This window comes from Mobula birostris, chromosome 12 (genome assembly GCF_030028105.1).
Source record: "Mobula birostris isolate sMobBir1 chromosome 12, sMobBir1.hap1, whole genome shotgun sequence".
Lineage (NCBI taxonomy): Eukaryota > Metazoa > Chordata > Chondrichthyes > Myliobatiformes > Myliobatidae > Mobula > Mobula birostris.
The window spans coordinates 57,257,707-57,278,373 of NC_092381.1; the positions used below are offsets into that span (position 1 = coordinate 57,257,707).

Here is a 20,667-nt window from a genome sequence, read left to right on the forward strand (position 1 = left end):
TTTACTGCTGTAAATTATAGTAAATGTTGCGTCTTCAACCGTACTGCTACTGCAAAACAGCAAATGGGAATAAAGCTGATTCAGATTTTGTCCTGTCTCTTCCATGGTTAACTAAAGTCTACATACTATTATTTAGTTGTTGTCTACCAGTGCCTCCTAATTGTCACCTCTCTGCTATCCCACATAATCTCAAAGCAAAACAATACTTTGTGCTTATATGCTAACAACATCTGGTTTTACCTAATACTCACCTGTCTTGTCTCCATTGGAACTTATCAAACTGCTGATATAAATATTGGAAAGGTTGAAGTCTTTGTCTAAGTTAACTCCATAATTTTCATTTCCTATTCAGCAGTTAGCTTAAGTTCTCAAACTGCAACTGTTTATTCACTCCAGTTCTAAAACCAACCTTGGCTCAGCATTTCAGGGGTTGGAACCCTCATCCATGCCTTTGTTACATCAAGGCTCATCTGTTTAAATACATGTCTGATCAGCCTACCTCATTCTGCACTACCTTTTCCTCAATAACACGTACATTGTCCATTTCCCAATCTGCTCTTTCAACCATTGCCTCTATGCTTGCTGACTCTCAACTAAACAACACCTTAATCTTAAAATTATCATCTACATTCTCAAACTCCTCCCATTGTTTGTAATCTCCTTCAGCCTTAGATATCTTCCTCCAAGATATTCCTACTATTCCAATTCTAGATTTCTGCACATTTCTAAGTTAAATCATTCACAATTGTGTCTTTAGCTGTCAAATTCTAAACCCTGGAATTTCTTTCTAAAACTCTTCTGTCTTTCTAACAATGTCTCCTCCTTAAAAGCTTCTCAATATCGCTAATATTTGATCATCTATCCTGACATTTCCTTGCACGCTCAGCATCTTTTTTTTTCCTTTTTTATATAATACACCTTTTAGTTTCTTCGAATTATTTTTGCTATGTTAAAGGTACTATATAAATTGAAATTGTTGTTGCAATTGAAACAGCCAATGGTGACAAGCTTAGAGTTCATTCACCAATACATGTATGCCATGTAAGTGGAGGAATCTTACTTGTAAAACATTGGATTGATTAGGACTTTGGTGAAAGGTTAATCCTGGCCTGGAAACAATACAATTTAGCTGACAACAAAAATATGTTTTTGCTAATTGGAAACATGAGGAATTCTGCAGATGCTGGAAATTCAAGCAACACACATCAAAGTTGCTGGTGAACTCAGCAGGCCAGGCAGCATCTCTAGGAAGAGGTACAGTCGACGTTTTGGGCCGAGACCTTTCATCAGTCCTGACGAAGGGTCTCGGCCTGAAACGTCGACTGTACTTCTTCCTAGAGATGCTGCCTGGCCTTTTGCTAATTGGAGTTATTTTAGCTTTAAGATGAAAGAAAATAACTCTACAAAGCAAGGCACACTTCTTGTAAAGCTGTGAAAGGAGAAAAGTCATTCTATTCACCCTCTTTCACTGGACTCAAATCTTGGCTGATAGTTTAGTCATCTTAGGTACCCACTATCTCAAGCTGAACTTGGGGATTCAATGTCCTATTTGAACTTGAGTTATGATTCCAATCATATATTCCCCCCACCATAAAGGCAGTTTACATCTACTTTCTCGCCTTCCTGGTCAGTTTGCTTCAGAAGTTCACTCAGAAATGTTCTGTCATTTCCAGACCAAATTAATTTATTTCTGTCATTGATGATCTTCTAGCTTCTAGCTTATGTATACTTAAGCTCCCTCAGCATTTGTTTGTGATACTGTATTCCATCTAGTAATACCTTGTTCCTTCTTCAGCAAGTGTGCCTGGTCTTCAGACTTAAAAAAACATTAAATACTCCTGCCTCTCACCTCTTCTAGGAATTTCTTTATACCAGCTTCTTTGATTGAATGCTCGATTTCCTCTCCTAACACATCCACCCAGCTTTCGTTTGGAATTCAGACTTGAGTGCCTCCATAAAGCATTTTGGAAAATTGTACCTTCATCTCTGTTGAAGGTACAATGTAAATGTAAGTTGTTATTGGTGATACACAAGGATATTTGTTAGGCTCAGTATGTAGGAGTGCATTGACGCATTTCAGAGAGTCCCTGCTGTTTGGATGCTGACATTGAAATACTATTTCATGATGATGTTCTTTGTTCAACATAACTCAAGTCTTGAAGTTTATTGTTAGCAAAAGGCTATTTACATCTAAAAGTAAAGAGATAGCGGTATAAATTTCTTTAACTTTTCTTTAAATCTATCTAATAGATTTCCATCAAAAGCAGCTATAAAATTATGTGATGTCCCAGAAAAGATCAAAGTGATTTAAATGAAAATATAACATGAGCTACTACTGAGTTGATAGAATGTTATTCAGATTGCAATCCATGCCTCCCATACTGTATAGTGAAAATAAAATAGGTGCTAAGTTAGGAAATATCATAGTGGGACTGATACAGAAACAGAACTCCCTTTTGACTTGCAAGTACAAACAGCAAATGTGGAAAAAAAAAGAACTAGACAATGAGACCAACTTATCTTGATTTACATATGAAGATTATTCACAAAATACTCCTTAATAACATTTAACAACAAATAGTCATCTTATTCTGTGGCACAGTAAATTACATTATATTATCAGCTAATGAAGAGTAATTGGGGTGTAAGAAGATCTAATATACCAACAATGAACAATGGATGATTTTAGAGGCATGTTCCAAATTAAATACAAGAAGGGTATCATTGTACCTAAATGTGATTAATATTACCAAGAAAATCAATAGTTTGATCCATCAAGAAAGCTACAAAGCACATAACAGCAATATGACTGGAACAAAAAGCTGCATGTGCTGGAAATCTGAAACAAAAACAAATTGCTGGAAATGTTCAGCATATCAAGCAGCATCCATAAATTGCTGTTGCGTTAAAGGATACTATATTAGCATCTTCAAGTTCAAATTTATTATCATCACATGTATACCCATGGTATAAATGCCATGAAAAATAGCTTTTTGCAGCAGCACAGTAGAGAACAAAAATGATTAGCATAAATTACCATAAACTTACTTTGACATAAATTTTACATAACTTAAACACCACAATAGAAGAAATATAATGGCATTAGTGCAAGTTTTGGGAGAGAAAAAATGAATGCAGTCCAAGGTAGCATTAAGGTTTTTTATATGTTGATTCAGGAACCTGATGGCTGTGGGAAAGAAGCTGTTGTTGAACCTATATATATGAGTTTTGATTTACTTCTCATTTCATTCCCTCTTCTCATTGCTACAAGATGAAACAATGAGAAGAGGGTGTGGCCTGAATGACAGATGTTGCCTTCCTGAGATATTGCCTCCTATAGATATCCTCAATGGTGGGGAGAGGTGTGTCCATCATGGAAGTAGCTGAGTCCATCACTCTGTGGCCTCTTGATTTCCTGTGCATGCCAGCCTGTGAAGCGGCCAGTCAGAATGCACCCTAGCAAATCAGCTTATTGTATGAGTAGTGGAGCTACGAAATTAGCATAATTCCAAATTACAAAATTTTGATTCATGAAGCTTGCTGATAAAGGGTTACTTGCATTGAAGAAACAGCAATGAAGAGTTTAAATATCAGCGAACACAGCAGAAAGAAGGAAAATGGATGGCACTTTCTAAATTAATTGCTTTGTCACTGTTTAAGAACTAATTCCAGAATCACAACGAGTTTGTTCTTTTGCACCCACTTATTGTGTCCACTTATGGGCTGAACTTTATTTCTTACTTAAGGCCTTTGTTTTTGAAATTGAATAGGTCCAGGGTTTGGAAACAACAGTATGGGATAAAGGACAGCTACAAAAAAGAGATCCTGGATGTTCAGATCAGTACTTAGGTTGGTGGTTGGTGGTATGTTAAGGTTTTTTATGTTGATTCAAGTTGATAGGTTGTCAGTATGTTTGCCTTGGTCATTTGGGACTAGATTAGGAGTGATCAGAGAATGCAGTTACTGGTTGAGCCAGATTAGGTGTTTAGTGATCAGCTGTGGCATGCTTAAAGTCTGCAGATTGGTTTGTTTAAGTGGGTGGTTCAGTTGCAGGAGTAAGTCCAAAGGAGAAACAGTTTTTTATAAATGTATGAAGCGGAAGAGGGTGGCTAAAGTCAATGTAGGTCCCTTGGAAGATGAAAAGGGGAAATTGATATTGGGTGATAAGGAAATGGCTGAAGCATTGAACAACTATTTTGTGCCGGTCTTCACGGTGGAGGACACGTCTATTAAGCCAAAGAATGATGTTATGGATGAAATGGGAGGTGAGGACCTTGATAAAATCACTGCCACTAAAGAGATAGTGATGAGCAAACTAGAGGGCCTGAACATAGATAAGTCTGCTGGTCCTGATGGGATGCATCCCAGGGTGCTGAGGGAATTGGCGGAGGTTATAGTAGACGTGTTAAAACCACATATTTTTATTGAAATTGGATTATGTAAAGCAGGTAAACACTGTCAGATCTAAAATCAGCCTGTGTATACTTCAAGAAGAAATATGCATGGTGTTCCTAAAAAGAAAATGCAGGAATATAACAGAACAATAATGTAAGTAAATCCCACTATATCCCTCCCCTTATCAATTAAAAGGACAGTTTCAATTTTCATAGCCTTTGTTTCAGAATCAGAATCGGAATTCCATTTATTATCACTGACTTACAGTATGCTGTGAAATTTGTTGTTTTGTGACAGCCGTACAGTTTAAGAAATAAATAAATAGCACAATGAAAATGAATAGAGAGCCAGTGTGCATGAGTTTTATGGACCATTCAGAAATCTGATGGCAGAAGGGAAGAAGGCATGACGGAAACATTTAGTGTGAGTTTTCAGACTCCTGTACATCCTTCCTGATGGTACCTATAAAAAGAGGGCATGCCCTGGGTGATGAGGGTCCTTAGTGATGGATCCCATCTTCGTGACACTTAGCCTCTTGAAGATGCCCTTGATGGTGAGGATGGCTGTGCCTATGATAGAACTGGTTGAATCTGCAACACTTTGCAGCCTCTTCCAGTCCTGTATGTTGAGCCTCCAGACCAGTGTGTGATGCAACCAGTCAAGTGCTCTCCGTGGTACATCAATTTGCACGATCTTTGGTGTCAGACTGAATCTCTTCAAATTCCTAACAAAATAGAGTCAAAAGTGTGCCTTCTTCATGAGTGCTTCATTGTATTGGGCCAACAATAGACCCTGTGAGTGGCTGATACCCAGGAATTTGAAACTGTTCACTGTTTCCATTAAGGATTAGTATGTGTTCTCTTGGCTTCTCCTTTCTGAAGTCCACAATGGTCTTGCTGACATTGACTGTGATGTTGTTGTTGTGGTACCACTCAAGCAGCCCATCTACCTCACTCCTGTACAATTTTTTACTGCCACCAACAACAATAGTGTCATCGGATAATATTTAGCCATGAGAATAGGGAAAGTAGAGCAGTAAGCTGAGCACACATCCTGGAGATGCAATTGTGTTATCTTTACGGCATGTTTTGGGACTGAGAGGCACTTCTACTCACGGACGTGACTGCATTGCCTCAGCTCAGACTGCTGTCTTTATTGAGTATTGAGATCATCAGTTTTGGACCTGCCATCTATATTATGTTATGAAGGACACTTTGTAAAATAATGTATTTTATGTGATTCTCTATGAAACAGGAATTTCTCAATTATGCATGCCTCAGTGGTGGTCATTTCAAATGATTGCATGTCATATGAAGTTGGTTCATTGCTCTATGTAATTATTGTCGGTCACAAGTGTCTCCCCAGGCTGTAAGGATGCGAAACTGAATTTCATGTGTTTTGTTGTATTTGATTTTATGTTTTTTTTTTCATTCTGCCATGCTCTCATGTGCATTGTTTAAGCAGCACTGAAGATAGCTGCTGGTGTTCCTTTGCTGAATGCAGTGCTGTTCCTTGTTAAAAATTATTGCCTCCATAAATTTCCTTCAACAGAAGCAACACAGATAACTTTCTTTAATGTTTACAAAGTTATTTCTGCTTCCCTTCACTATTGCTGTATGGTCAGTGAGGTGTAACTTTGGGGTCTGTGACACCTAGGTAGTTAGCAAATTTTTCTAACATTGCCACTGTTGAAAAGCACAAAGGCGGTAATCTCTCTGAATGAAGTAATCTCTCTGAATGAAGAACTGATAATTTCAAGAACAGTGCAATATGTTGTAGTCAACAGCAATTACAAATAGGTAATTGGGATGTAGAACTGACTGCAAAATCAACACCAGCAATAACATTTGGGCAATTTCAAAATTTGTATCGTTCTCTGCTGGTTTGTCATTATAATTGTTTATTGCTGTAAACATTTGTTAATTTTGTATTTAGCCAAACTATCTGTTCCCAGTGACCATGTCTTCTCCCTGTCGTTTAGTTTTAATGTTTTCCTTGACAAGCCATTATAAGCAATGCCCTTAGGATCTTCCAGTAGTGATTTTGGGGATGAGAAGTTCTGAAGTTGACATTCAGACTTGCCATATAAGCAGGACATCATGAAGCATATGTTTCTATAAAGTATTATTTTTTTAGTAACTGAATTGCTGTCACATACAGAGATAGTGCATCATTTTACTTTGTGCAGCTTTGATTTTCTTTCAGTGTCATAGTTTGGGGGACCATGTTGATGATCACAATACTGACAGACTGTTCTGTAGCTTCCTGACAAGTGGGGTAGATTGTAGGATTACAAATATGATCTCGATACTGCACAGAGCTGATGCTCTATTAAATGTCAGAAAAATGCTGGAGGCACATGAGAACACATAGAATGATAGTACTCTCCATTTTGAATATAATTTGTGATTAAAAGGAAACATTTCAGAACTGTTTGTGCAAGAGTAAGGAAATACTTCAAAATTAACTTGTTGAATTAGAGTAGGACAATATTGAAGGCTGTTAACAATTTTTCAAAACACTGAGAAATGCAATGATGTTGATTCACATATTCTCTTCTTGCCATGGATCAAATGAGTGTGCTAGATTACAAATGTATTCTCGAGATCATAAGGTTTGTTGTTGATCTTTGAGTTAATTTCAACATTTACTGCATGAATTCTGGTGCATTAGGTTTACAGAACAACAGACTGTCATAAAGCAGTTGAGTTCTTCATGTGGTTTACTAGTTTTCCTTCTGCAGAACATTCTGCTTATAAAGGTAACTGCTGTCACAATAAAAGTACTACTCTGGGTTCTCTTTGTCTCATTTAATACTGACAATTTTACTCTGTTAGTGGTTTCAAGTCCTCCCCTGGTGTTTATTTTCTTCATTGATTCTATTCCCACAATATCTTGTGCTCTTTCAACATCAACTGCTATGTCCTCTGAAAGTGAAATTGATCTTTCTGAACCAAGCAACTCAGACAGATTTTCTTTAGAAGGGCTTTCTATTGAAATTGTTTTGATATATCCATCCTTCAGTGATCTGCATTTTCAACTCTCACCCAAGGACAGCAAATTACTCATTTATAGGCAATAATTGATTACCTACTTATTGTCTTGGATGACAAAGCACAATTGCTTCACATACTACATTTCCACCCAGCCTTTGGTTGATTGAAGCAACGTTTTTTTTTAAGATCCAGGAACAAAACACAAAGTCTGCTCGGCAACAATAGTTCTTGCTCCTCTCCAGGCCTGTCAAGACGTAATATCCATAATATTGTTCAAATTCATTGTGAGCAAACCAAACATCAGCTTCTTCTCCTAGGCCAACATCCTAATCACTGCGGCCCTGATTACTCAGTCAGCAATGTAGGACACGCCATTTTGTTTGCATGAGCAATGAAATGGAGAATATATTCTGAGCTCTGATGTGAAAGGAAATTACCAAGGCGGCAAAAAAAGATTCAAGACCATGCTCATTGCTTCCTTGAAGAAGTGTAACATCCCCAATGGTTCCTGGAAACCTTGGCCACCTGAAAAATTATTCACTTGCCCAGCCCATCAATTAATCTCCTTACCCACATGTGTAAGAGTCTTCAGTTCCTGCATTAGTCTATTAGTCACCTCAGCAGCAGCAAAGCCGGTGTATAAACAAGTCATCCTTGTTGCCAATTTTAATTGCAAATGCTTGATCCTTATATAAATGAAAAGTTATGCAGGGTCATTGCTAAGCAATGGCTAAGTTCGCTACAGCCACTTCAAAGATTGTGGCTATACTCAGAAATATAAGGAGAAATACATGTCTTCTTAAAATGAAACTGCACTGATATAACATTAAAAATAATATAATAGCAATTTTACAGTTAACAATATGTCTGTCCATTAATGAGGTATCCTGCAGAAAAGATCAAAATGTGCCATGGCTGTCCAGATTTGCACCATGTTGGATTTTATCTTGCTTCATTAAGGTGGGGACAAGGAGATCCATCCAAAACTGGCAAGATCTTCAGTACATACAGCTGTTGGATTCTGATGAGATTATTGGACCAGACTGCTACTTTGATTCCAGCCTGTTCTCTTCCCAATTGTTAGATGCTTGGCCAAATGAACCATAAAAAAGAAGAGGCCAGGAAGGTAGATTCTCTTTAGTTCGTAAGATCAGAACAATCACAATAATGTGAGATTTTAGTGAACTCCCAGTTTAAGCTAATCCAGACTCATATTGAAGCACTGAATATATTCCTACTCACCTCAATACCTATCAGCAAAAACTTCAGACTCAGATTAAGATTCAAATTCATTTATTTATCACATGTACATTGAAACATTCAGTAAAACGCCTTGTGTGCATTAACAGCCAACATGACCTAAGGATGTGCTAGATGTAGCTGGCAACCACTTAAACAGAGTTAAAATCAGGACTAAAGTAATATAAATATGATTACTTGAAGCACGATATTCAGTCACCTAATTATTTTTTTAAATGGTTCATTTGAATTGATATCACAAACATTCCATCATTGCACCCAAGTTACATGATAGGTCTACCCCGATGTAGGATTAAATATTTATTAAGGACTAGAAGGCTGTAAGATTTGATTTTTGTCTGATTTTGATTTGGTTGTTCCAGGCTTGATTCGTTGGTGAAATTGTACTTTACCACTATCTTAACCTGCAGTCTGAATGTGTAAACTATCTGGTAGTGAGCGAGAGCTATCATTTAGTGCATAACTATGTAAAATTGAAATAGAACAATTCCCCTGAACTATACTGTTGATAATGCTGGGAAATTAAAATAAAAAGAATCAAAGTTTAGCAAATAAATGCTTATCAGTAAGCTATTGAAAGACAGAAACAAGCACTTAATTTTACAGCAAATATTTTTTTCATGATCTCAATACCTTTTATTTGGCTGCAAGGTTTTAGAAATTAAATAAAAATAAAAAAATATATACATACACAGTAAGTTTTAGCTGTTAACAAGGACCTTTGAAACAGGTCTGTGACTTTGGCAGCACAGCTCATATGTGTCTGTGATGTGCTTTTGGAAATGTACTTGGCCGATTATGTTTACAAGATAAAAAAAACTGAAAATATTGTAGTGGAATATGCTCTCTTTTGCATTGTGCTTTTTACTCAACTGCTGGATGTTAATGATCTGACATTTTCACAGTTATCAATAGTGATAGGCATGATTTATGGTACTTGTAGCTGTTCTATATATATTCCTTGGATCTCTTTGATGGACTGCAGTTCTCTTTAAAAAATCAGAAATAAATTGCATTCTGTAATTGAATGTGTCAAAGTATGTGTATGTATAATTCACTGTCTGTATTATGACCCATGACGCATGCATAAAATTGCTTTGACCTCCAGAATATGTTTTTAAGAAGCATGAAATTTCTAGGCTTAATGTGCTTCATTCAGTCATCAAAAAACTATTTTACAAATGACAGAGTTCACTTCAAATGAGTTAATACTTTGACAAATGTTTCAGTAATTTTAATCTATGCAGCTATCAAGTTTATTTATTCTTTTAGTGCATGTTTTTCATAATTTTTCACAAGTAAAGAAAAAGATTTGAGATTGCTTTGTAGCTAAATCATAGAGAATATGAGTAATGCTCTTGATAAATGCTTTGCTATCTTCACTATGATCATTTCTTCCGTTGCTTGAATTATGGTTTCAACAGTTATTGGCTGAATTTTGCATCATTGGTGAAGTAAAGGAAAGCAGCCCTAAAAGATCTAAGTATTACCATGATTCGCTCCTTTCCTGACATTAATATCAAATCTCCAGTATTCAGCAAGAATTAAGCAGCATCAAAAAAGCAGCAGTCAAAAGCTCTAATTTTTAGTTTTTTAAACATTTTATATGGAATAAAATAAAGATTGAAACATATACTCACAAGTAATCTAACTTGATCAGACCTTTGAAATAATTAATCTGAGTGAGTTAGACTGTATATATAAAATTAAGTTTCCATTTAGATATTGTTTGGTGATAATTATTGCTTAACACACCAATTAATAACTTGGTTGTGTCTCATTCTGTAACATTTGGTTCACTCTGTAATGTATTCGGTGAGAACAGTAGATGAAATGTTGAAATTCTCTTCATTTCAGTGATCTCCTCATGAAAGCCTTCAGTGATAATTACAGGAGGGCATAGTGTTAAGGAACTGGATGTCAGTGACAACAGTTTCCACACATTTTGCGCTTTATCAAGGATTTGTAATGTACAAAAGGCATGATTAATTTTGTGCCGCAGAGACGGTGATTACTGGCAGTTTTTTCATCAAGACTTCTTTAAAAAAATCAAATTTGTGCTATGTGCTGAAGAGCAATTTTTGAACTTTACACCTAAGAAAAGAGAATCTTTCTTTGTTTAGTGACATTTACCAGTGAGGTGATGTGGTAGTGTAGTGCTTTACAGCTTTACAGTACCAGTGATGCAGGTTCAATTCCCGCCACTGCCTGTAGGGAATTTTATGTTCTCCCCATGGATACATGGGTTTCCGCTGGGTGCTCCAGTTTCCTCCTACAGCCTAAAGACGTACTTGTTGGTAGATTAATTAGTCATTGTAAATTGTCCGATGATTAGGCTAGGATTAAATTGGACAAATGCTGGGTGGCACAGCTCAAAGTGTCAGAGGGCCTATTCCATGCTGTATCTCTAAATAAATCAATAAATTTATCAGAATGTTAAGCATGAATGTGATTTACTGAACATTGCAGTTAATTGCACCTGGCTTTCTTAGAGCATTTCTGGCATGTGAGTGTGTCCACAAGAAATATGAAAAAAAAACAGTTCAGTAAGTTATCCCTTTAGCAACAAAGCAATCTGTAAGTCAGATAATTTTCTGAGCACACAAGATGGAATGGCAACTGTGTACTTATTTACACATCTATACAACAAAAACTATAGGCAAAAAAGTTCTGACAAAGTTGGTAGGACTGTATTTGATGATATTTGACATTGCCTATCTTTGTCTGTGTAAGTAGATGGAAAATTATGGGCAGCACATCTTCACAGTAGTCCCACAAGTAACTTGGTTTTTGGGTCATTTCATGCCACAAGTAATATATTTATACTTCCATCAATCACCATTTTTACAATGTTCCCAATATGACTAGTTTTAAACTTTAAAAAACGAAAATTTAGTTGATTTTGCATTAAATCAGAAAGTTGGGTTGTATTCAAGCTCCAAACTAGTGTGAACATCCAAGCACTGAAAAATTGGGGCTGAACAGCATTTAATCCTAACACAGTAATGCAGCATTCAAGCTCACTGGTGTGTTCTATAAGAACAGACGTTTAAAATTTCAAGAAATTTCGGGAGTTGAAATGAGATATTGACTGATCTTGTGGAGATATAAGAGGAATGCAGTATCAGTACCAATACATTTTGTGAGTGTTGTTTACCTAAATGATGCTAAACATAGTTCCTATCTGACACATCAAACCCCAATAATAGGCATTGTACCTCTTTCAGTCTTACTTCCATTATAGTGCTGGACAATATCACAACTGAACATCTAGGTGTGAAGATTTCTGTCCACAGGCTACCCCAAGGTCCTCTTGGGTTAATAACCAGGAATAATAGTCCCACACCCATGGTCCAAAAAAATGACATTAGCACAAATCAGAAAACTAACCTACTCAAATGGTTCCACCAAACTGAGGCAGACACTTACTGTCATTTCAATTGGATCCCCTTTCTGTAAGTATTTTTTAAAAATCTGTGGGGACCAAGGGAGGGAATTCAAGGGGTGGGGAATGAGAACTGGCATTAGTTGACCCAAATGGGAATTCATCTTGTTGGTGTGTTGGGTTGGGGTGGGGTAGAGTGACTGTGACCTGTGCTTAGTTTAGGTTAGAGATGAGTAGGTCATCTGGACTGATTAGCAACTGGAGTCAACCAGGTGAGAGAGGGAGGGGAATGTTGAGGGACAGAAAATATTGCTGTATTGGGTCTTGGAGTTAGAGAGTTCAAGCTAATCAGTTCCCTATGTCTGTGAGTGGGACTGGGAAGAGTCTGGACCAACAAATGCTTTTGGTTGGGAATGAGAAGGGAGGAAGTTTTGGTGCATTAGATGAATCATCATTTGTGCTAATTCTGACAGGTTCCTGTTAGACCTCAGTAAAAGCCTACTGAAATAGGAATGAGTTCCTTGGAGGATAAGACAAATTAACACTTTGTGTAGTGTTGATGAAGAGCTAAATGTGGTAAGTCTTAGACTGAGATCTCCACTCATTGTTCAGGTGAACAAAATATTGCCATAACTGAATTCAGAGTAAGTTGAACTGATATTCCTGCTAGCATTGCTCCTTCAACCAATATAACTAAACATAATTACCAAAGTATTCACTTATTCATTTGCCGTTGGTGGAACCTTGTAAAATTGAACGTTATGAAAATAAATTGGTTATGTAGTATGTTTGTATATACTTTGGTAAATTGTATGTTTGGAAGATCTTTTCTATTTTTTTTAATGAGAATGCAGGTACACAAGAAATCATGTAAGGTCTGATTCACCAGCCCATTATCCCCTACATAAAAGAACATTTACAGTGTGCACTACATGGAAAATTGTGCATTTATAAACTCTATTAGTCTGTTCTAATTTTTTGTGAAATTGGGAGTCTAGATCCCAGAACAAAAGGCAATCCATGAATTCCATTTATTCTGGACTTATCCATTATGTTCCTTATCCAACCAATCCACCTTTTGAGAAAAGATTTTTGCATCTAGAAACCAAATTGAGCAAAGCTCCTGACCTATATTTTCTACATTATGCCTTGGTGAATGCACTGCCTTCCAAAGTAAGAATTTTCCATGAATTCTAATTCTAATTCTATCCTAATTCTGCATGGCATTTTATCTCTATTGCAGTTACTCTTAAAACTCACAATCACAATTCCAGTTAGATACCATATGAGGAATATCTGGCAGCTCTTGGGCTGTATTCCCTAGAGTTCAGGAGAATGAGGGGGGCCTGAACAGATTAGATATGGAAAAGTTATTTCCCATGGTAGGGGAGTCTAGGACAAGAAGGCACGACTTCAGGATTGAAGAACGTCCATTTAGAACAGAGATGAGGAGAAATTACTTTAGTCAGAAGGTGGTAAGTCTATGGAATTTTTTGCCATGAGCAGCTTGGAGGTCAAGTCATTGGGTGCATGTAGGGCAGAGATAGATAGGTTCTTGATTAGCCAGTGTATGGGGAGAAGACAGGGAAGTGGGGATGACTAGAAGAATTGGATGAGCCCATGAATGAATGGTGAAGCAGGCTCAATGGGCTGAATAGCCTACTTCTGCTCCTATATCTTATGGTCTTATTAACTCTTTTTTTTATCAAAGTAATAATTAAGCAGCAGAATATTAATTGCTGTCTCATTAGCTGCTTCCCTGCTTTAATAATGTGGAAATAAAAATAAGATATACTACATTGTGATAGTTCTAAGGTTACATTAAAATAATGTTAAAGACATTTGGATGCAAAATTGTAAATGGTATGCTAAAGGTCCAAGTAAATCATGAGAATTTGCTCATTTTTATCCCATTTCTCTGGGGAAAAATATGGCAACTTGTGTTGGCTGAGCATAGTCAGTACACCAGGCAGATAAACGCAATGCAATGGGATGTATAATTGCTATTGCCAACTCCCATTGCTATTCCCATTTTAGTGAGGAAGCTGCCACTGAATGTGTGATGCTTGCTTTGCACAATTGCTGTTTTTTTCTCTCTCAAAATATAATATCACATACATACACAATTGTCTTTGTAGCACCAGCAACAAAATTTAATTTCTTCCTTGCCAATTCCAACTCAAAATCAGACAAATGAGAAAAATGAATGTAATATACACTCGCTGAAAGACTTCTATGGAAAATTGAGTTTTAATAGTTTCAAGTGAATTTTCCCAACTCCAGTGCACCCAAGGTGTACTCAGTACCGCACTAACTGGTAGTGGATAGTTTTTGACACAATCTTTGAGTACAGCAGTTTCTGGTTAATTGGGACTCATCGGACCCAATACCTTTTGACCCAATTAAACAGCTGCTCCAATTAGCTGAAGTTTCATGGAAATAGTTAAAAAGGTATAAAAAAAGACAAACTACTGTTTAACTGAATAACAAATTATGTATTTAAATGAAATACAGAACAAATTGAACATTACCAATACCACCAGATGACTATAAAACTGATTCAGCCAGTGTGCAATGTTGTGTTCTTCTGATTGACTGTAAATGAACAATATCATCACAGACACTTTGTGCAGATATTGGAGTAACACACACAAAATGCTGGAGGAACTCAGGCAGCATCCATGGAAAAGAGTAAATAGTCAACTCTTCAGGCTGAGACCCTTCATGGTGATGAAGGGTTGTGATGAAGTGTCAATGTAAACTGTTCACTCTTTTCCATGGATGCAGCCTAGCCTGCTGGGTTCCTCTAGCATTTTGTGTGTGTTACTTGGACTTCTAATATCTGCAGATTTTCTTGTGTTTATGCAAAAAATTGGAGTGCCTTCATACAGTGCTTTAGACAATTGCATCTTCCAAATCTTTATTTTCATTATAACATTCAAGAAGATTATCGATACCTTCAAGTTTTTCATAGTTCCTAACATATTGAAGTAGTGGAATCACCTCACTTTCACTCATGGTCATTTCTGGCATCTCCAATTGCCAATCATTGGGGACCTGAGTCACCCCAAGCACGAACTGTTCCAGCTGCTACCATCTGGGAAACAGTACCACAGCATGAAAGCCAGGACCAACAGTCTCCGGGGCAGTTTCTTTCACCAGGCCATCAGTCTGATCAATTCATGTATTTCTATGCTATATTGACTGTCCTGTTGCACATACTATTTACTACTACCATTTATTACAAATTGCTATAAATTGCACTTTGTACATTTAGACAGAGATGTAGCGTAAAGATTTTTACTCCTCATATATGTGAAAGATGTAAGAACTAAAGCTAATTCAATTCAATTCAAAACAGTTGTGAATTATCTCACTGCTTATTTCTCGCCAACTATCAATGTCAAAAATCACTATGTATGGTGTAGTGTCTAAAGCCATGTCAGAACACATGTCTATTGCTAGTTAGAAACTGCATGCTAACAGTCACTTGCCCCAATTAAGCGGATGGTGTACCAAATAAATGAAAGTATCCTGGCTATTTTCTTGATTAGTTTTTGTTCTTTAAGAGTTGTCCTAAATAAGTGGTTGCCCCAATTAACTAATGGCCTGATTAACTGGAATCAACTGTATTTCATAAAGGTTAAGACCATAAGACCATAAGACAAAGGAGCAGAAGCAGGCCATTCGGCCCATCGAGTCTGCTCTGCCATTTTATCATGAGCTGATCCATTTTATCCTATTTAGTCCCACTGGCCCGCCTTCTCACCATAACCTTTGATGCCCTGGCTACTCAGATACCTATCAATCTCGGCCTTAAATACACCCAATGACTTGGCCTCCACTGCTGCCCGTGGCAACAAATTCCATAGATTCACCACCCTCTGACTAAAAAAATTTTTTCGCATTTCTGTTCTGAAAGGGCGCCCTTCAATCCTGAAGTCATGTCCTCTCGTACTAGACTCCCCCATCATGGGAAACAACTTTGCCACATCCACTCTGTCCATGCCTTTTAACATTGGAAATGTTTCTATGAGGTCTCCCCTCATTCTTCTAAACTCCAAGGAATACAGTCCAAGAGCGGACAAACGTTCCTCATATGTTAACCCTCTCATTCCCGGAATCATTTTAGTGAATCTTCTCTGTACCCTCTCCAACGTCAGCACATCCTTTCTTAAATAAGGAGACCAAAACTGCCCACAGTACTCTAAGTGAGGTCTCACCAGTGCCTTATAGAGCCTCAACATCACATCCCTGCTCCTATACTCTATTCCTCTAGAAATGAATGCCAACATTGCATTCGCCTTCTTCTCTACTGACTCAACCTGGAGGTTAACTTTAAGGGAATCCTGTACGAGGATATGCTATTCTGTGGAAAGAGATGAAATATCATTCCATATCTTACCAGACATTTCCTGGGATGAAGGGCTGAAAAAGTATTGTTGCACAACTGAAATGTGACACTTCATGTTAACAATCATCAGATCTGTTAAAAATAAAAACAAAATTCTCTATTTGAATTTATGGAAAATTATATGTGTTGATTTCTTCTGTTATTTATAGATGCTATCTTGAAGATGGTGCTTCAAAGGGCGCATGGTTGAACCGGTCCAGTATCATCTTTGCGGGGAACGACAAATGGTCTGTGGACCCACGCGTGTCAATCGTATCAGGCATTAAACAAGAATATAGTCTTCAGATTCAGAAGGTTGAAGTCACTGATGATGGCCCATATACCTGTTCAGTCCAGACACAATACAATCCCAAGACATTACAAATGCATTTGATAGTGCAAGGTAAGCCTTGTTAAAACATAGTGAGGGATGCAATAAAGCATTGATCCATCAGATAGCAAAGAAAGAGCATGGACTTTACTAAGCCCTGTTATAATTCAGTAATTTATTATATTGATTGTGTGTGAGTGTCCTTCTTTAACAATTTTTTTCTCTTCTAATGCTGATGTCCCACGATTAAAAAAAAAGCAGTGCCCTCTGGTACTGGTGCAAGAGCCTAATGTCTTCCTTCTTTGATATAAACACTTTAAAATACTGTATATCACTAAGAGTTATTTGATCCTCACCCAAATCATCAGCAGTGTTCATAGAATCAGAAGCTCAAGGATATTGTTCCCTGCAGTGAAGGGCTGAAAAAGTATGGTTGCACAACTGAAATGGAACATTCTTCATGTTAGAGCTGGTCCCTCACTGTGGCCAGCTCTAACACTCGGATTGCTACTCCTAAGATTAACCAAATAAACATGGTCAAATCTGAAATGAATACTGCGATAGATAAAATTCATTCTGAGTGGTTTATTTGTAGCTGAGATTCACTTTAAAATAGCACTTTAAAATTCTGTCAAATTATCTCTGAAGTTACAAATTTTAAAGGTGGTATAAAATATCTTTAATTTATGTAATACATTAATATATTCTTGAGTCATCCCAAATGGGTGTAAAACTAATAATTACTCTGTGTCGTATTAGAGTAATATATTTGTTCACTGTCCAGGAAAGTATGATGGTGCTACCAATTGTCTGAATCTGATACTTGATATCATTGTTATTTTGAATCCACCATGCAATAGTTTTAATTTTAGCTATAATTTCTTTTGCATAGCAGTGACTATTCATACACAGTGTGAACCAAACTGTGGTTTGCTTTAATGCAAGGAGACATTTCATTAGAATAGGCTTTAGCTATTGATTCTGTTCTTTTTGTATTTCAAATGCAATTAATACAATCATATATACTCTCCACTATATTTAATTTCCAGAGAGCAAAAGTAAATATTTTGCACGATAATATGGAAAATGCAGGGCCATGAGATCTAATTTTTGCAACAAATATTTGATAATCTGTAATGTCCATTGTTTTATCATTCAAAAGCCATACAGGCTTTAAAAAGAGACATTGCCTAGAAAAAGAACCATTTGTATATTTTTTCATATATTTTAGATCAAAAGTGTTTTGCATCTGATTTGAACTAAGTCTGCCCATTCCATGTTGAGATTGCTTCCTTTGGGAAATTGGCACTTTGTTTCATTTTCCAGACACAGGTTAATTTTCCTATTATACTTTGTAAATGGGATAAAACATTCAAATTCTAGGGGCTGTTTTAATTACTCCATTACAAAAATTCCATCCTATTATTGCAACATGTGACCTTTAAAAATAATTCACATGGAATACAGGTCACTCCCACATTGCATTCATAGAAAAATGTCCATGTCACAGTTTTCCATTAGGCAAAATTGCATATGCTAAGCATATGCCAGGAAATATAAATTCCAGAAAAGTGAATTTTATTCCATAGTGAACTGTGAATCCTGAAATGGTGAATTTCTGCATCTAAAGCGGCTGTAAGGTGAGGCTCGACTGCACATTACAGAAAAAGGGATGAAATGCTTGTGAATTAATGGAATATCAAAAAAACACAGATGTTGAAAATCTGAAATATATACAGAAATTCTGGGAACACACATTAAATGAAGTAAATGCCTTTGTTTCTCACTCCACAGTTGCTGCCTAGCCTGTCAAGTATTTCCATCATTATCTATTTAGATGCGTAAAAAAAGCTGACCATTGTTTTCCTCTTTAAAAATACATCCCTTATAATTTTTAATAAACCCCTGCTGTAAATTGCAGACCCACCAGTGAATGCCCTGGCAGCTGTCTATCTACAGAATGGCTGCCATCTGTGAAACATATCCACTGGGCTTCAGGCTCTTGAGGGGGGAGCAAACCACACTAATAGTTCTTTAAAGCAAGGACGTCCAACTTGCAATATTTTTGTGTGACTTCAGGTTTGGCATTAAAGTTGTAAGAAGTGCCCGATTATCAAATAAAAACTGCCTGAATTTGAATTTCTAGGTTAAAAATAGGGAATTTATTTGAATCTCTTGAAGCACAGGTTTGATCACATCTGAAGTATTGAGTTACCATGTGTTAAGAATGATGTAAAGGCTATTAAAGGGGGTGCAGAAAGATTTCCCAGAATAGTTCTCTTTAAAGCAGATGAATTTGAGTGGTGACTTCATGTAATTGATCAGTCAATGTACTGATTAAAATAGTCCATTTTCAGTCACTGAAAGGCCAATTATCGATACCACTGATCTAATATGGCTGGAATAAGAACCAGAGAAACCAAGAATGAAAAGATATTTTATTTATACTGCCTACACAGCGGTGAAGTAGATCCAATTGAAATTTGCCAAGTATTTGAAGGAAATAAGATTGCAGTAGTACTAGGGTGGACAGAGATTAGAACTAACTGTTGCGCTTACAAGAAATTTGTAGATGCTCGAGAGTCCAACTGCCCTCCTGAGGTAAAATGATTCTGAGATTCTTTAAGGCAATTACAAGTCATAAAAAATAGGAAAGAAAATAATCAAAATCAAAGATAGACTTCATGACTCCAAGTTTGATTTTAAAAGCATAGAGATCTTAGGAGAAAAAGAACATTGATTGGAAAAAAAAGTTGTTCAACTTTTCAAAGGTTATCAGTTGGAGCAGAGATTTTGCAATAAATCTGAGTTATAATGCACTGAGGAGGAATGATAGTCGGTCACCTATCATTAGCACTGAATTTAAGACAAGAAATCAACCACCTGTTGCTTATATAATCACAGAAGAGCCAAAATTGTTCTTGGAGAAGATACTCACATGGGTACATTAGAAGGCTTGATTTTCCTTCTGTGTCTTCCTGTGGTGTTGGTTTGATGTTGATTTCATCCTGGAGTTTCTTTTAAAGAATGCAATCAAATGTATCTGTTGTTCTCGCTTCCTTTTCCCTGTCAGAAATGCACTCTGATCTGAATTCAGTCAGAACCACTTAAGCATGGATTATTCATTGTTATTACAGTTTTTTTGCACCTCTGTGCTCTTCTGTTTCAAGATTTTGCTGTGGTAGATGGCAAGCTGCAGTATTCATTTGCTTAGAACACAATTACCTTTCTTCTTTATTGGTTTTATCAGATATAAATACTAAATTATGTATTAATTCCCAGACTAACTTTAGTTGGAGGTTTGGAAATGTGGGAAGCCTACGTATATGAACATGTTATTCACACATTGGATGGCAGTAACTTCCAATGGGATACAGTGGCTATTTCTGTATAAAACAAGAAACAAATCACAACATGCTTACATAGAATGTAGTTTGTAATTTTGGAATAAATTTGAAATGTGTAGACCACCTTTGATGCAGAGAAAATACCTTCAGTCACAAAATTTAGTAGCCAATTTAGCTGCTGTAGTATCTTAATTGTTGGTTTACTTTTTATTTTTGTAAACCTTATGTTGGGATAGAGCATTTGGACCACAAGGAGAGACTGGATTGGATTAATTGCTTTTCTTTGGAGCAGAGGAAGCTGAGATAGATCATAACTGAAGTACGCAAATTATGAGGGCTGTAAGTAGGGTGAAGAGTAGCAAAGCTTATTGTTCTCTCCTTCTGAAGAGGCGTCCATTATATAGGTTTAAAGCAAGGGACAGGGGGATCTGAAGAAGAATTTTTAACATCCTGATGGCATATGAAACCTGATATACACTACCTGAGGGCTGGTGAAGGGAGATACCTTCATGATGTTTGAGAAGTGTTTAGACAAAGATGAAATACAATGATGCCCAAGG

At 36.7% G+C, this 20,667-nt stretch overlaps 1 protein-coding gene across 1 annotated transcript in view; it reads left to right on the forward strand.

Moving 5' to 3' along the window:
* negr1 (neuronal growth regulator 1) overlaps positions 1-20,667 on the forward strand; it is a 493,130-nt gene that overhangs the window by 297,695 nt on the left and 174,768 nt on the right. The window contains exon 2 of the mRNA XM_072274684.1: positions 16,600-16,832. Within this exon, the coding sequence (XP_072130785.1) occupies positions 16,600-16,832 (233 nt within the window). The remainder of the gene's footprint in view (positions 1-16,599; positions 16,833-20,667) is intronic.